Raw genomic sequence first — 18,749 nt, 5'->3', positions numbered from 1 at the left:
TATGCACATAGCCTGTCTTCTTTTGAGAGCCAGGTCTGCCTACGGCGGCCTTTCTCAATAGCAAGGCTATGCTCACTGAGCAAAGCTTTCCTTCATTTTGGGTCAGTCACAGTGATCAGGTATTCTGCCACTGGGCCAAATAGCATTCCATTTTGCTCCGTTTTTTTTTTTTGTAAATTCTTTCCAATGTGTCAAGTAATTATATTTTTGTTTTCTCATGATTTGGTTGTGTCTAATGGTGTTTCTGTCCTGGGGCTCTGTGGGGTCTGTTTGTGTTTGTGAACAGAGCCCCAGGACCAGCTTGCTTAGGGGACTTTTCTCTGGGTTCATCTCTCTGTAGGTGATGGGTTTGTAATGGATGGTTTGGGAATCACTTCCTTTTAGGTGGTTGTAGAATTTAACAGCTCTTTTCTGGATTTTGATCATTAGCAAGTTTCCTTCTAATTCTGCTCTGCATGCATTATTTGCTGTTTTAAGTTGTTTTTGCAGAATTCTGCATGCAGTCTAAATTTGGTGTTTGTCCTATTTTGTGAATTATTGGTTGGTGAGCGGACCCCAGACCTCACAACCATAAAGGGCAATGTGTTCCATAACTGGTTCAAGTATTTTTAGCCAGGATGTCGAATGTTATGTTCCTTTTGATGGAGTAGAAGGCCCTCAGATCCTTCATAGCTTTGTGGAAGTTACCTGTGGCGCTGATGTTTAGGCCGAGGTAGGTATAGTTTTTCCTGTGTGCTCTAGGGCAACGGTGTCTAGATGGAATTTGTATTTGTGGTCTTAGCAACTGGACCTTTTTTGGAACACCATTATTTTTGTCTTAATAAGATTCACTTAGGGCCCAGGTCTAACAGAATCTGTGCAAAAGATCTATGTGCTGCTGTAGGCCCCAGAATTTTAGGCAAACAATTGCAGCGCTCCAATGGATAGCAACTGTCGTCGAGTCCAACACCTCGGACAAGCTCACTTTTGAAACTCATCACAGCCATTCAGGGAATTACAAAAACAGAGTTTTCATCCCAAAATTAATTGTTTAAATGGCTAAATAATTTAACAGTGCACCAGCGGTACTTGCTTCTGTGATTCTTGAAATGCAGAACCCAAAATTATACTTTTTGTTACATTTTTGTTACATTGTTTGCTAGCACAGCTGGTTAGCTCTGTCTTATTGACCAACCAACATTGCTAACGCTAGCTAGCTAGCTAGCCAGTTAATATAATTAGTTTTTTTCTAAATGTACTGTATGTTAGCTAGCTAAGTTAGCCATGTTATGAATACAACTCTCATCTGCTGTCGACATCAGGATACGATTTGAGAGCACTAGTTAGCTCTAAAACTGGTTAGTAACTTTGGCTGCATGCTGACAGTGCATTCAGAGCCATCCAGTGGCTAGCCACATTACAACCAAAGACAGTACAGTATGAAGATAGGCAGAAACTGCTTCTCCAATAGAAATCCTCGTTTACACTTGTAGGTGATGTCATGGTGACGTTGGCTAGCTAAGCTCATGCATAGAAAAACATGTGTGTAGCGGTCGTCTCTCGCCGAACTGTGCATGTGCTGACCATCAAATCAAAGGCACTCCTTCGACATTAAGTTGTTTTTGACGAAAAATGAAAATGTGTCAGTTTGTCACTTTCATGAGGTTGGAGTAATAACAAGTTCAACTACTTAAGACATTGGCTGGAATCTAGGTTGTGTCTTTAGATTTCAAGACAATTAACAACTAAGGAAGAATTGTTCACTTCTCTCATTGACTTCTCAAACCCCAAAGCCCGATCTGGTTTGCTTGGTCTGTTTCGCAAGTGTTTCTGGAAGTCTCGCGCTGTTGCACCTCTGGGTTTAGAAACTCTGTGCTACAACCTTAATTTTTACCAGGTTCCCATTAAGCAATTGTAATGACAGTCCACCACAACACACCAGAGCGTCTCCTGATTAGCAAGGGGTTGTCTGTGTTTAATTTCATTTTGTATTAAAAACACAGTTTGAGATCTTTGTGAGGAGATTTTGCCAGTGGTTAGAAGGGGGAATTGGGCTTCCCGGGGAAATGTTGTCAGAGGTTGCAACAGTAACCAAGGGGGTGGCATTTGGGGACACAGAACTATTCTATTCACCTCTAGCTGATGTCATAATGATGCTCCCTCTGGTTGTAACAATGTTACTAAAACTCTTTACTACTCTGAGTGCACTCTCTTCCCTGTAGCATCCATCTCTCTCGGGTATGTACTTTAGTGTGTATGTGTGTGCATTCATGTGTGAGTAAATGTGTGTGAACCTGTGTGTATGTGTTCTAAGATCTCCTAGTAGAGAGTAGAGATGGTACAAGTGTGTGCGTGTGTCCGTGTGTGCGTACATGCATGCGTGTGTGTGTTCTTGTTGTTGCTCCTCACGGATTCCTTTCATGTGAAATCAGACCCCAGACAGAATGGCAATGAGAAGCAATGAAACATTCATCTCATGACTGAATTCTCTTGCTCTCCCATCATTTATCCCAATCCATTATTAAAGCTCACTTTCACTGTGATGCTGAATTATTCACTTACCCATATCATCCCAGCAGGTAGAAACAAGCTCCCTCTCTCTCCCTCCCTCTCTCTCCCTCCCTCTCTCTCTCCCTCCCTCCCTCTCTCTATATCTCCCCTATGTACCCGATTACTTGGCAATATTTAGCTTTCGCTATTCACTCCCACTACATCTCTCTCATTCTCTGTTTGTACTTTGAAAATGAAACTCTCGTCACTGCTGCCTTCTCTGCCTCTCCCACAAGAGAGTTTAGGTTTGAGAAAGTGAGAGTGGGAGACATTAAGAGGAAAGAGAGAGGGCGAAGAGAGTGAAAATTGAAAAACAGAGCGGTGATAGTTTTCACCATGGTAACATACAGTAGCTGCAGAGTTTTACCTGTGATAGAAGCTGCATGTTGTCATCCTCCAGGATGCGGACCTTGGTCTCCAGTTGCCTGATGTAGTTGGAAGACGTATCTGGAAGAAAAGAGGTAGAGATAACATAATGTAAAAGAATGTCAGTCAGTCCCACTGATCCAAGGCCTGTCTCACATCAATGACAGTGTCCCAAACGGTACCCTATTCCCTTTATAGTGCACTACTTTTAATAGGGCTTTGGTCAAAAGTAGTGCACTATATAAGGAATAGGATGCCATTTGGGATGCAGACTCTGTCAAATCTAAACCACATGTCTGAAACCGTGACACATTCCTACTCCTCTCACCAACCCATACACACAGGTGTCCATTCTGGCTCTGAAACACAGCTTCACTCCAGTCTCTGCTAATACCAATTAGGCTGTGTTTAATGTATTCTGAGTTGGGCTCTGGGTCCCTCTGTTTGTGTGATGCTCAGCAGTCGTCTCAGCCTTAATCCCCCACCAGCTCTATTGTTGACTCTCCCATGAGGATTATGTTGTGTCTAGAGCTCCAGTAATCCTAAAATTACCCCTGTAAACTGCTGATACCCAACACTCAATACCAGATTGCACAACTATATACTTTAGAGAGATCTACATCCAATACATCAACCAAAGGAATTCTGGAATTCTTCAGTGGCACGAAAACATATTGGTTTTTATTATTTAAATGGGGACTGTATCAGCAATGGCAGTGATTGTTAGGCTCTACACACACACACACACACACCCTCTCTTTCTCTCTCTCTGCATAAGCATGCTCTATCATCCGTCTCAGTAGTTACCTTAATGAGAGGGGAGGCCCTGTAGAGGTGTGTGTGTGTGTGTGTGTGTGTGTGTGTGTGTGTGTGTGTGTGTGTGTGTGTGTGTGTGTGTGACGACCATGGTGATGACTGAAACTTAGTAAGAGGGGATCTCTCTGCCCTACACAGGAACACACCTGTTCCTCCATTTCTCCCTCCAAATGAGAGAGAGAGAGAGAGAGAGAGAGAGAGAGAGAGAGAGAGAGAGAGAGAGAGAGAGAGAGAGAGAGAGAGAGAGAGAGAGAGAGAGAGAGAGAGAGAGACCAATGCCAAGGTGACTAATGGTCTAGCTGGTAGACATAAAGATGTGAAGGCCGTGATACAAGCCAGAGTTCATCTCATGTACCATATAACCTCTGACCTTATGACTAGTAAATCACAAAAATCCAGTTTACGTTCTTGCTGGACAAGGGATGGGTCCCAAATGGCACCCCATTCCCTATATAGTGCATTGCTTTTGAACAACCTAGGTAGTTGACTGCTGTGGCTAGCCGAAAAGGACACATTGTAACGATCCCGGCTGTCTGAGTCGGGTCCTGGTCGTAATCTCCAGTTTCCCGAGGGTTCGGGAACGCTCCGGGGAGCGCTCTGGTTTCCGCACCTGCTTCCCATTAGCAATCTGCACACCTGGGCCTAATCAGCACCTTTCTTAGGCTCTGGCCCAACATCCAGTTCCTGCCGGATCGGTTAGCCATGAACAGTAGGTGTATCTGCGTATCAGTTTTGAGTGCTAGCGTGAGTTTTGGTTGTTTTGTACTTTGTCGAAGTTTTTGTGTCCTTACCTCCGTTTTTGTTCCACCTGCAGTCACACGTCCGGAACCTTCACCCCACCTCTGCCTGATGGTCGGCGGCTGCCGAGCCATCACTGGACCAAGTACTGCACCCCCAACTACTCACCCACGCCGCCCGCTCTGTCCCTGGATTATTCTGCACCTTTTTGTTATCTGAATAAACCCTCACTTTCGTTCAACTCTCCTTGTCCTGGTCTGCTTCTGGGTTCTGGCTGAGGGAACTGTGACAGAACGATCCGGCCAATTATGAACCCAGCGGACCTGGACTCCGTTCGCCATGCCATTACCCAGCAGGAGAAGATGTTGGGCCATCATAGCACGGTACTACAGGAGATCGCGGTGTCAGTTCGGAACCTTTCTACCGGCCTGATGGAGGTCCAGAACCAACGCCAGTGTCCGGTGGAGGACCCACTACCGGTTTCACCCATCTCGCCTGCCGCTTCTGAAGTTGTGTCCCTCCGTGAGCCCAAGGTTCCGACGCCGGAGAAATATGAGGGGGAGCTGGGAAGATGCCGTTCCTTCCTTATGCAGTGTGGATTAGTGTTCGATCTACAGCCCTACTCTTATGCCACTGACAAGGCTAGGATAGCCTTTTGATTGAGTTGCTGCGTGGTCGAGCGCTGGAGTGGGCTTCAGCCGTTTGGGAACGACAGGATCCCTGCATGGCTTCATACCAGGGGTTCACGGCCGAGATGAGGAAGCTCTTCGACCATTCCGTCCGAGGGAGGGACGCAGCTAGGCGTCTGTTTTCTCTTCACCAAGGAACTCGCCGCGTGGCCGACTTCGTGATCGAGTTCAAGACGTTGGCTGTGGAGAGTGGGTGGAACGAGGAGTCTTTGCAAGCGGCCTTTTACCAGGGCCTGTCGGAGCAGCTCAAGGATGAGTTGATCTCCTATCCGGAGCCTAGTGACCTGGACAGCTTGGTAGCCTTGTCTATTCGGGTGGATAATCGAGTCCGAGAGCGAAGGAGGGAGAAGCAATGGGGTCCGTCCAATCGATCAGCTTCTCAGTTCCCAGTCGGGTCGGGTGGTGGACCAGAACACGTCGATCATTCTCCACCACTAAGGATTAGTGGAGAGGACCTCTCTCCCGATTCTGAACCCATGCAAGTGGGGCGGCACGGGTTAACCAAGGAGGAGCGTCAACATAGACGTAAGACCAACTGCTGCCTCTACTGTGGTCGCTCGGGACATTACATCTCCACTTGTTCCCGGCGGTCGTCAAACTGCCCGGCTCGCTAAAGTTGGGAGGACTTTTAGCGAGCCAGTTTCAACCTCTCAGTACCTCTGTCAGACCCCGCTTCCCGGCTACCCTTGTGAACAGGAATCAGAGCTTAGCGCTTAACGCTTTTATCGATTCAGGTGCCGATGGAAGCTTTCTTGATGCCGAGTTGGTGGAACAGCTGGGGCTTTCCAAGGAGCAATTGCCGGAAGCCATTGAAGCGACCACTCTGAACGGCAGTAGTCTGGCACGTATCACGATGAGGACTGAACCGGTTAAGATGCGGTTGTCGGGGAATCATTCTGAGATGATTTCATTTTTCATTCTGCCGTCTTCCCATGTTCCTCTGGTCCTTGGATACCCCTGGCTGAAGGAACACAATCCCACGTTCGATTGGGTGACGGGCAAGGTAACGAGTTGGAGCCTTGATTGTCATGCTAACTGTCTCAAGACTGCCTGCCCCCATTCGGTTCCCAGTCAGGTGATTGAGGCTAAACCCCCAGATTTGTCCCTGGTTCCCGAGACATATCACGATTTGGGGGAAGTTTTCAGTAAGCAGAAGGCTCTGTCACTTCCTCCCCACCGACCATATGATTGTGCCATCAACCTGGTTCCTGGAGCTGTCTACCCCAAGGGAAGGTTATACAGTATCTCCCGACCTGAACGTGAGGCGTTGGAGACCTACATCAAGGAGTCCCTAGCTGCTGGTCTCGTTTCGTCCCTCGTCATCACCCCTGGAGGCAGGATTCTTCTTTGTGGGAAAGAAGGATGGCTCTCTTCGACCGTGTATTGATTATCGGGGGTTGAATGACATCACGGTCAAGAACAAGTATCCCCTGCCCTTGATGAGTTCTGCCTTCGACTCCTTACAGGGTGCTACGGTGTTCACCAAGCTAGACCTACGCAATGCGTATCACCTGGTCCGGATCAGAGAGGGGGACGAGTGGTTGACGGGGTTTCAATACACCGATGGGTCACTTCGAGTATCAGGTGATGCCGTTTGGACTGACCAATGCTCCAGCGGTATTCCAGAGTATGGTGAACGACGTCCTGAGAGATATGATCGGTCTCTTCGTGTTTGTTTACCTGGATGACATTCTGATCTTCTCGAAGGAACCTTCCGACCACGTCCAGCATGTCCGGCAGGTTCTGCAGCGATTGTTGGAGAATCGCCTGTTCGTGAAGGCCGAGAAGTGCGAGTTTCACGCCCACACTACATCCTTTCTCGGGTACATCATCTCCAGGGGTGAGATTAGGATGGATCAGGAGAAGGTTAGAGCGGTTCTGGAATGGGCCCAGCCCGGTACGAGATTGCAACTCCAGAGATTTTTGGGGTTTGCGAATTTCTACCGCAGATTCATCCGGGATTACAGCCGTGTGGCCGCTCCATTAACTGCCTTGACTTCCAGCATCAGGACCTTCAAGTGGAATCCGGAGGCGGATCGAGCGTTTCTGGATTTGAAGAGGCGATTCACCAACGCACCGATTCTCTCTCAACCGGACACGGCCCGTCAGTTCGTCGTTGAAGTGGACCGCGTCTGATGTGGGAGTTGGCGCCATCCTGTCGCAGCGATGCTCCACGGACAGTAAACTCCATCCCTGCGCCTACTACTCTCGTCGCCTTTCGCCTGCGGAGAGGAATTACGATGTGGGTAACCGGGAGCTTCTCGCGGTGAAACTTGCCTTGGAGGAGTGGCGCCACTGGTTGGAGGGGGCGGAGCAACCGTTTATTGTCTGGACTGACCACAAGAATCTTGCTTACGTGCAATCGGCTAAACGTCTCAACTCCCGTCAGGCCAGGTGGGCGTTGTTTTTCGGACGATTCAAGTTTGTCCTGACGTTCCGACCTGGATCTAAGAACGGCAAGGCGGACGCCTTGTCCCGGATGTTCTCCAAGACGGAGGAGAGTGGGTCCAAGACCGAGACAATTCTCCCCGGAACTGCGTCGTGGGAGCAGTTATGTGGAGGATTGAGGAGGAGGTGCTGGCGGCCCTTCGGACTCAGCCCGGTCCCGGTAACGGTCCACCCGGTCGGTTGTTTGTGCCTGAGTCGGTTCGTCCTGCTGTTCTCAAATGGTCCCACGCCAGTAAGATGGCTTGTCACCCTGGCGTGGCTCGGACAATGGCGTTTCTTCGCAGACGCTTTTTGGTGGCCTGCCATGGCCGAGGATACTCGGGGTTTTGTGGCTGCCTGTCCAGTGTGTGCGCAGAATAAGAGTACCAATCGGCCCAGCTCTGGACTACTTCACCCCCTTCCTATTCCCCGCGTCCATGGTCGCATCTGGCCCTGGACTTCGTCACGGGGTTGCCCGCTCTGAGGGGAACACGGTCGTTCTGACTATCGTGGACAGGTTCAGCAAGTTCGCCCACTTTGTGCCTATTGCCAAGCTTCCCTCTGCCTCGGAGACGTCCGAGATCCTGGTCAGGGAGGTTTTCAGGGTCCACGGTTTGCCCAGTGATATCGTTTTCCGACCGTGGCCCTCAGTTTACCTCTGCTGTCTGGAAGTCCTTCTGTTTGGCCATTGGAGCTACAGTCAGTCTCACATCTGGTTTTCACCCCCAATCCAATGGTCAGGCGGAGAGAGCCAACCAGAAGATGGAATCCACGCTACGCTGTCTGGTCTCTTCCAACCCCACCTCCTGGGCCTCTCAGTTGCCTTGGGTTGAGTATGCCCACAATACTCTCCCTACATCTGCCACTGGGATGTCTCCCTTCCAGTGCCTGTATGGCTACCAACCTCCCCTGTTCCCTTCTCAGGAGAAGGAGCTCTCTGTGCCTTCTGTTCAGGCCCATATTCGTCGTTGCCACCGGACCTGGCATCGGGCCAGAAAGGCACTCCTTAGAGGTTCGGACCGGTATCAGCTCCAGGCGAATCGTCGCCGGACCCCCGCTCCCACCTATACCATCGGAGATAGGGTTTGGTTGGCCACACGGGATCTTCCGTTACGGACTGAGTCTAGGAAGTTGTTACCGAAGTTTATTGGTCCGTTTGTGGTGGAGAAGGTGATCAATCCAGTGGCAGTGCGACTCAAACTACCGAGGACGCTCAGAGTCCATCCCACCTTTCATGTCTCCTGCCTCAAGCCTGTCTTCCTCAGTCCTCTGTTGCCTCCTCCGCCTCCTCCTCCTCCTCCTCGGATGATCGGAGGTGGTCCTGCCTACACGGTGCGTCGCATTATGGATTCCAGACGGCGGGGCCGGGGTTTCCAGTATCTCGTGGACTGGGAGGGGTATGGTCCTGAAGAGAGGAGTTGGATTCCACGGCGACAGGTCCTAGATGCGGATCTCATCAGGGACTTTTACCGCCTCCATCCTGGCGCTCCGGGAGTCCGCCCGGTGGCGTTCGGCCGGAGGGGGGTACTGTAACGATCCCGGCTGTCTGAGTCGGGTCCTGGTCGTAATCTCCAGTTTCCCGAGGGTTCGGGAACGCTCCGGGGAGCGCTCTGGTTTCCGCACCTGCTTCCCATTAGCAATCTGCACACCTGGGCCTAATCAGCACCTTTCTTAGGCTCTGGCCCAACATCCAGTTCCTGCCGGATCGTTAGCCATGAACAGTAGGTGTATCTGCGTATCAGTTTTGAGTGCTAGCGTGAGTTTTGGTTGTTTTGTACTTTGTCGAAGTTTTTTGTGTCCTTACCTCCGTTTTTGTTCCACCTGCAGTCACACGTCCGGAACCTTCACCCCACCTCTGCCTGATGGTCGGCGGCTGCCGAGCCATCACTGGACCAAGTACTGCACCCCCAACTACTCACCCACGCCGCCCGCTCTGTCCCTGGATTATTCTGCACCTTTTTGTTATCTGAATAAACCCTCACTTTCGTTCAACTCTCCTTGTCCTGGTCTGCTTCTGGGTTCTGGCTGAGGGAACTGTGACACACATTTTGAAAGTTGGATCATCTTATCCTTTGAGACTTTAAAGTGTTCTTACACTATGATTTTGAACATTCAAAGCAACTGGGAAACGTCCATGGCAGGCATTGTTGTAACCTTAGCTTGCTACATAACTTATGAGTGATATGAAGCACGAGCACCACCACCAATCAGCCTACACCACTGTGTACACACCCATCGTTACTATGACAACTAGCGTAGCCATGTCAGCAAATGACTGCTGTCGGAACAGACACAAATACGATTTGGTCACTTGTAACTTGCTGTTTGGACAGTCAGTATTCCCAAAACGGATTTGAAAAACCAAACTTATTTGAGCATTAAGGCATACAGTGTGAACAAAGCTTAACTGAAAGGTTGCTGGGTCGAATCCCCGAGCCGACAAGGTGAAAAATCTGTCGATGTGCCCTTGTGCTCACACACACATAACATGCACACACATTTACATTCAATCCTCATATACGCTGCTGCTACTCTGTTTATCATATATCCTGATGCCTAGTCACCTTACCCCTATACATATCTACCTCTATTACTCCAGTCTCCCTGCACCTTGTAAATATGGTATTGGAACTGACCCTGTATATAGCTTCTTACTTTCTCGTGTTCTTATTTCTTATTTCTTGTGTGTTTTTGTTCTACCTTATGTTATTTTTACTACTACATTGATAATGATTACTGCATTGTTGGGTTTAGAGCTCGCAAGAAAGACATTTCACTACTTGTGTACGTGACATTAAAACTTGAAACATAACCATTGGGTAAACCCTACAGATAGACCTCCAGTTATGGAATCAATTTAAATCAAATGAGGTCACCTCGCCTCCCCCACTACTTCTGCCATTTAAAAAAGCCTAGTCAAAAACGACTCTTACTCTACCTCTGGACGCACGCGCACGCGCGCACACACACACACACACACACACACACACACACACACACACACACACACACACACACACACACACACACACACACACACACACACACACACACACACACACACACACACACACACACACACTTTGAGACTATCACATAAGGATACTGTACACCCCTACTCTCTCTTCATAGCAGTCCCCCTTACAGCAGTACAATAAAGGAGAAGGCCCTGAGCTCAGTGAGGTGAACTCACTCAGGAATGATTTCAATTACAGTTAGGGGGGAGGTAGAGCATGGGCCCTGGAAACACACACACACAGACACACACTTTTGTCCACACACACACTTGCAGCTGCAAGGTAGACCCAGTAATGATTTCAATTACAGTACATTGTAGGTGGAGTTAAGACTAGAGAGGCTAGTGGGGAAGGGAAAACACACACACTCACTCACATGGACACACACACACAGGGGCCGGTGGGGCAGGCAAACAATGCTGTATTGTTACGCTCCACTCTGTCTGTTCACAGGGTCACTATAGTAACCTGACGTGGCCTGACTCTAAGGCCATAAGGTTCTGATGACTGAGTCCTGGGCCCGGTTGCATAAAGCATCTTAAGTGTTTCTCTTTCTCTTAAGGGTTTACCTTAAGGAATATTTTTCCCCTACCTAAAGGAATTGTTTAAGGGTGTTGCATAGAGCGCCTCAAACATTAGGTAAGGGCATAATTTAAGAGGTTTTACCACAGATAGAACAATGAGACAGATATTTCACCAGATGTATAAATGTGAAGCATCAGCTTGGCGTTTCCACTCACTACCAGCCGGCAGTGGGAGAAGATGGAACGAGATGGATTTTGGCCGATGTTCAGAAATGTTTCTCATCTATGAAACATTTGATCTCAATACAGTTTTCTGTTCCTAAAACTGGAATCTATAACGAACAGAGTGGACAAGGTTTTGTAGACTTGACCCTTTGCAAAAGTTTTTAAAAATCGCGTTGTTTAGAAGGAGTGCAAAAGCGAATTGAGTTATTGCACCCACACATTTCACAGAGGAGGCGTTCCCTAACAAAAATATGTAGATGTTGCTAGATCGCGCCAATAGGTTCTCGCTAGGTCGTGCTTGGCTCTGCCGACCTCCTTGCTTGTTCTGCCCACTTTGACTCATTTGTTCCTATTGGAAACGACAGGCTGTGGTCTATCTTGGTTTAGTATAAAATATTTGGTTTTATGGTAGTTTGAAGGCATCTAGGCAGAAAGAGTATCTGGTTACCATGGAGACGACCTGATTCACTGAATGAACGTCTCGTCAAAGATCTCACATTTATTTTGGGAGATCGCAAAATATAACTTCTACATTCAAGACAGGAGAAACCAAATGATTCAGAATATAATAAACATGTTTATTTTAGTTACTTTCTTCTCAACTGGTTTCTATGACTTTCTAGCATGTCAAGCTAACTTACGGAGTAGGTAGCTAGCTAGCCAGCTAGCTTTGTAGCCATGGATTGTGTGTGTACCTTCCATTGTTTAGCTGGTGGATGTTTCCTTTTGAAACCAGGGCAGAGGAAAGCAATATATTCACCTCCACAAATACTGTTACATTGATATCCATACTGAATGAAGCACTTAAGGGACCTCGTGGACAACCCTTAACTTTTTCACTTAATTTAAGGAGGACATTTGCTTAAAATGTTTTGTACAACTAACTTAAAGTTAAGGAAACTTTACGGGAAAAGATAAGGGGGGCTCAGTTGGTAGAGCATGGCGCTTGCAATGCCAGGGTTGTGGGTTCGATTCCCACGGGGGGCCAGTATAATAAATAAATGCATGCACTCACTAACTGTAAGTCGCTCTGGATAAGAGCCTCTGCTAAATTACTAAAATGTAAAATGTAAAATGAACTTAAGATGTTTTATTCAACCAGGCCCTGGCACTACACAAGCCCTGCACAAGCCCCACACAAGCCCCACACAAGTTTACACAAGCCCTACACAAGTTTACACAAGCCCTACACAGGCCCTACACAGGCAATACACTAGCCCTACACTGGCCCTGCACAGGCCCTACACAGGCCTTACACAAGCAATACACAGGCCCTACACAGGCCATACACAGGCAATACACAGGCCCTACACTGGCCCTACACAGGCCCTACACCGGCCCTACACAGGCCCTACACAGACCCTTTCGGAGGACGCTTGGCTCATAAACTTCGCCTCTCCCAAGTCCGTACAGGAGTTGCAGCGATTGGGGAGAAAAAGGGGTAAAAAGTACCAAAAAATTATAATAATAATTAAAACATTAAAATAAACACAAGCCACACACACACACTCACACTCCCTAAGGGACCTGACCTGGTGGGACCTGACCTGGACTGAAAGCCATAACACAGACATAAAATGTGAACCCTGCAGGGCTGTTAAGGTCAAACACACACAGACACACATACACACGACCATTGACACACACACGGCAACGCCCAGTTACATAAACTGCATTACAGAACAACATCATAAATGGTAGGCTAACTGTGTTCTGCACCATGGCCTACTAAATCAAATGAATGACTTATTCTGGAGGACACAGCCTGTCTCTGGACACAGACAATGCTGACCACAGGAGAGGAGAGGAGAGGAGGGCATCCTAGAATTACAGTCCGTCAGCAGCTGTCCACTTCCTGCTAACTCTTATGGATGGGTTGTGCCCTCTGCTCTGTCCCAGACACAGACAAGGTAGAGGCTGCTGGAGACAGATGTGCAGAGGGGCTGTCTGAATCAGGTGTCATAGGGTGGGGGGGGGGACAGTGACACTATATACTGTATGTATATAGATTTGTATTCCGGTCTCTGACATTGCTCATTCTGATATTTCTTAATTTCGTACATTTTCTGGATTATGCATGTATTGTTGTTTTATTTTATTGCTTGGTATTACTGCACTGTTGGAGCTAGAAACATAAGCTGCATTTCGCTGCACCTGCGATAACATCTGCAAATCTGTGTACGTGACCAATAAACTATGATTTGATTTGACTATAGGCTGCCAGAGAGAGGGGTGCACAGTATACCAGCTCATCATTCATAGTATACCAGCTCATCTTTCACAGTATTCCAGCTCATCATTCATAGTATACCAGCTCATCATTCACAATATACCAGCTCATCATTCACAGTATACCAGCTATACTCAGAAGTGGGGGAATAGGGATGATAGTGTGTGTGTGTGTGTGGGGGGGGTTGTAGGGATGATGAAAAATAGAAGAGGGAGTGAAGGAAATATTTAGGGAGGAATGAGAGAAGCTAGATAATGTAATGTGGGGGAGTATTCACACGTTGTTTGGTTAATATACACACACCATCACACTCACAGTCTGTGGATGGAGGTGGTTAAGGTGATGGAGTGTCTGCTTACACTACACGCCCCATGTGGAGACCAGTGTTAGTAAACACTCCCCCTCTACACTGCTCTACAGGACTGAGAACCATGGAGGAGGAGAGGTAGAGGGAAAGAGAGAGCAAGAGAAAGAAAGATGGAGAGAGAGTTCGAGGGAAGGAGAGGGGAAAACGCGCCCCTGTGCATCCATCCCTTCACAGAGCCGCTGCTGTCACTATCAATCTCTGTTTGAGCCAAAGGGGTAAGTTGAGCCACCCTTGTTTCTAGGAAACCATACATAAAATTAATCATTTGACCAAATATTTTGGACGAAGTCATCATTTCTGAAGGAAGAAGTCTGAAGGAAGAAACCACATGGAAAGAGTGGTAAGCAAGTTGGGCCCAAAAACAGATTTTCACCAAGTCAAATTAATTTATTGTGTTAGGGGTTTCATGGTGCTATAAGCTTCAATATGAGATCCTAAGCCTAGCATGAAAGTGCATCATTGTAGCTGTGTGGGCTAATATAGTTAAACTGTTTGCCTTGGGGTAACTTGAGCCAATGGTTGAGCCAATGACAAGTAGAGCAAATTGAAGTGTTTTCTACCCTGGTGTAATGCAAGGCATTATCTCTGTGATATGAGGTAACAACAGGGCCTGGCCTATGTTAAAAATGTTAAAAAATAAAAGTACAAAGTGTTTGTTAGGTGTTAAGCCTGTGTTAAAATACGCTTAAAATGATTAAAAGACTAAAAAAGCTATTGTGTTGAATTGTGTTAGGAAAATAAAGATAGACATGGTTTTAAAAATGAAAGGTAGTGGTAATATTTCATTCAGTACAGAATTGTGTAAGCGGTTTAACTTACCCTATACCTGGGCTAAGTTGTGCCAAGAGAACACTTTTGTGGGACAAGCTATTTTTTCAAAACTGTAATGTTTACATTAATTCTGATTACTTCCAGGGACACACATCATCCTGAAATATATGTAGATATTGTCTCTTTGTTAGAAATAATATTATATTTCCCTTGAGTGATGATGAATGTAAAACATGGCTCAATTTACCTGACTCTCCCCTAATGAGGCACAGCACTGAGTTAGAGCACGCACACACATACACACACAGCTATGACTCTCCTCTCCTCTCATACCCTCAAAGATACACACACACCAACACACAAACAAACACACACACAAACACACACACACAGACACACATCAACACACAACGACACACACACAAACACACACAGACACACACCAATGCCACGTGGAAGGAGGCAACCTGACACCTAATCTTATAGCGCCTCCCTCCCTATTTTTCATAATGCACCACTAAACCCACACAAAAACTGTGTTACTCTGCTATTTGAATAGATTTCCATGAGAGACAAGTGCTCCTGTGTGTGTTTATGTACCTACATCTGATGCTCCTGTGTTTGTGTATCTAGATGTAAGCTCATGACGCCGCTTCAGGGAACATGCAAATTCCAGCCACGTCTCCAGCTACAGGATGTTTGCTTCCGAGTACGTACATTGCCCTTGACCACAAATTACATCACCTGATAGCTTGAGTCCTAAGGGCACCTTAGTTAATTGCATTTCTCATTTAGCTAGTCAAAATCTAACACTAACACACTGCTCATAAGCGTGCTCTGACATCCATCTCTGTAGTTTCCTAATAAGGAGGGGGGAGGGGTGGGTTAGCGAAGCAGAGGGTATAGAGAGCAATAGAGAGCAATCATTTCATCCAAACTGCTCGCGCACATCAACGAGCGTCTGCGTAGCCAGGCGCTATAATATAACTTTGTTTTTAGGAGCATATACCCACATGGGTGATTGAAAGATGAACTGAGGTCCACACTTCAGTCCAGTTGGTGGTGGTAATGCACCTTAAAGTTGGTTGCCAACTGCCATATAAAGCCAACAGAAGAATTAGAAGAAATTACTAGAAACTAACTAGGTTTCCCCTTTTATCTGTGGATTAATTGTCAGAGTAGAGAACACATGATTTTGCGTTGACTCAAAATGAGTAAAAATTCTACAAAGATCCAGAAAAAAAGGACCTTGTGCATTTCAGGTAAAATAACAACCCAATGTTTATATCCCAGGACAAATTAGCTAGCAACAGCAAGCTAGCTAGCTAAATGTCTATTAATGTTTAATGTGTTTCGACCTGTCCCCAAATTAATACAGTTGGTTCAGAGTTCGTTTTGATATTTCAACCTGCATGTCCTGATCGCTTCTGGTGTGGATGGACAAAATCAACATGCGCGAGATGGCTAACGTGGATGCACGCGCGTGCCCGGTCTAGTTGGCCAAAGCCTATGGAAAAAGTTAATGGTTTTTTTGTAGTATTTAAATTTTAAAAAATGCTGAAAATAAGGTCTGTGGTAAACACAGGCTTGGGAGATCTTATACGTTTTGTTCTATGAGATCATCTTTATCAATTTTGAAGCATTTATGTAATCAAAAGAAATACTTCATAATTCATAATGGTCATGTTAACTGTAGAGTTCAGTACAGTACAGTACACTAGGGTTCAGTAGAGTTCAGTACAGCACAGTAAAGTAGGGTACAGTAGGGTACAGCAGGGTACAGTAGGGTACAGTAGGGTGCAGCAGGGTACAGTAGGGTACAGTAGGGTACAATACAGTACAGTAAGGTACAGCAGAGTTCAGTACAGTACACTACAGTAGGGTACAGTAAGGGAAGATAAAACATTGTGCGGCCCTGACCACCATGACAACTTGGCTACAACGAAGACAGATTGTCTTTCTACCCGTTAGGCTACTCAGTGTCTGGTCAAGCAAGATAACTCTAGTTCCCAAGGTTCAGCAGCAGTGGCCATCTGATATTTAACCAACGTCACCCGTCTCTCCTGCTCTAGGATCCAGACCTGGTGCATGTTAGACACCTCTATGTTACCTAGAAAGGCTTTATCTACAGTCTTTCTACAGTCTGCATTGTTGTGTACATACAATACATACCTTCATGTGTCAGGTTAGGTTTAAATCCCCTGTGTTATTTAGCAGCATTTAGTAACCCACCAATCCATCCATCCATACCTGACCACATCTCATCACAAACAGAACTAGAATAGCACTATAGGTCTGTCCCTGGTTGATATGTATCTTTATAGTTCTACAATGAGGGAAGACACTTCTACTATTGAATTGAGCTGTTGTCAGAAGGGTCCCATTTGGGACACATCCAATGAGTGTTAGCATAATCTTGGTCCCAGGTCAAGCTTAAGGCTAACTGGCTTTAGATGGGAAACAGCCATTTTATCCCACTGTGTTTTACACATACAGACTCTGGCTAAAAGCTGTACGCATCTTACAGAGCAAAGTAGTTGATTAGCTGTTGCTGTTTCACCACTATAAATCTACTGTACATTTACAGCTCTCTACTAGCCTGGTCCCAGATCAGTGTGTGCTGTCCTGCAAGACAGCACAAACAGATCTGGGACCAGGCTAGCTTTCTATTATTACAACGGCTGAAATGTAGCCTTCAATAGCACAAAGTGCCCCACTCCAAAGATGTGCTAAATATTTGTATTTACAACCAGTCCAATCATTGAGAATAAAAGTATTATTGAGTGTGTAAACTGTAGCTAAAGCCCTGCAGGTACTTTTCCACAGTGACAACATCCCAGACTGTTTGTTACAGTATGTGAACTACACCAAACACGTTGTGTACTAACTCTGCCATAGCAGCATCATAAACACAGCTAGCTAAAGCAAACACAGTCTGTCCAAAGTTTAAAGTCAGCCCTGGGCTTTTGTCTTTAGTGCAGGTAAAGAAGTATGTGTACACACACACACACAGAGAGAGAGAGAGAGAGAGAGAGAGAGAGAGAGAGAGAGAGAGAGAGAGAGAGAGAGAGAGAGAGAGAGAGAGAGAGAGAGAGAGAGAGAGTCTTCATCTTCAGTCTCCAGCTCTAAGGCTGTGCTAGAGAATCAAAGCTAGATAAACAGTAGGAGGGGTGGAGGTTAGGGTTAACATGAAGTACTGCTGTTGTAAGGTCTACTTTATTACTCTGGGTTATTGGGTAAAGTCTGAGCTGTATTTACATTAAAGGCCTGAGGTTATTGTCTCTTAACTCTCAGGACCATGGTTTTAGGACCATGGTTTTAAATCCCCCTGGACGGAGCAGACATGTGAGACACACACTCGGAGTCAGGGAGAAACTGTGTGCATGTCTCACACAATGACTAAGTGACTGGAGGCTTGTTTATAAGGTCAAGTTTGAAGGTGTAATTACTTCTAAATGACAGAGTGCCAGGGTCTATAATCTAGGTCTACTTTTCCATACCCATAGGTGTTAACAGGGCTACAATTACCAGTTGTGAGTTGCCAAATACCTTGGTACATAAACACCTATGGGTGTTTATGTGGAGTAAAGTTGTTTGGAGTAAAGTAGTGTGGAGTAAAGTATTGCCTCAAGGCCTTCTTCCTTCTCCCTGTTGCACCATTCAAAGTTGAAACACAGTTGAACAAATAGGCCTCAGTTGGCTGGCCTCACACAGGACTTGAATAAACAGTGGAATAAACAGTGGAATAAACAGTGGAATAAATACGACGGCTGGGCTGAGAGCGATCGTCGGGGAAACAATGTGGAGAGGAGATAGATGGCATACCAAGGCATTGATAAGGATGTCTCCTAGCAACAAGCCTCACTGTTTGACTCCAGGGCCTGGCTACTCTTTAGTTCTAGTGGATTCCTCTGCTGCCTTCCATATTGATTCACTGTGTGTGTGTGTATGTGTGTGTGTGTGTGTGTGTGTCACACCACAGCCCTGCTGGCTAGAGCTAACGTCACGCAAAGAACAGGGCATCATTACCAACACGGGCTCAATGATCTT

General features: G+C 46.5%; 1 protein-coding gene across 2 annotated transcripts in view; it reads right to left on the bottom strand.

Moving 5' to 3' along the window:
* The window catches only part of LOC121544685 (coiled-coil domain-containing protein 85C-A-like), a 59,393-nt gene that overhangs the window by 14,708 nt on the left and 25,936 nt on the right, over window positions 1–18,749 (bottom strand). For both annotated transcript variants that reach the window (XM_041854747.2, XM_041854748.2), the window contains exon 2: window positions 2,897–2,976. In XM_041854747.2, coding sequence (XP_041710681.1) covers window positions 2,897–2,976 — 80 coding nt within the window. The remainder of the gene's footprint in view (window positions 1–2,896; window positions 2,977–18,749) is intronic.

This window comes from Coregonus clupeaformis, chromosome 29 (assembly GCF_020615455.1).
Source record: "Coregonus clupeaformis isolate EN_2021a chromosome 29, ASM2061545v1, whole genome shotgun sequence".
Classification (NCBI taxonomy): domain Eukaryota; kingdom Metazoa; phylum Chordata; class Actinopteri; order Salmoniformes; family Salmonidae; genus Coregonus; species Coregonus clupeaformis.
This window is presented reverse-complemented; position numbering and strand designations above follow the sequence as displayed.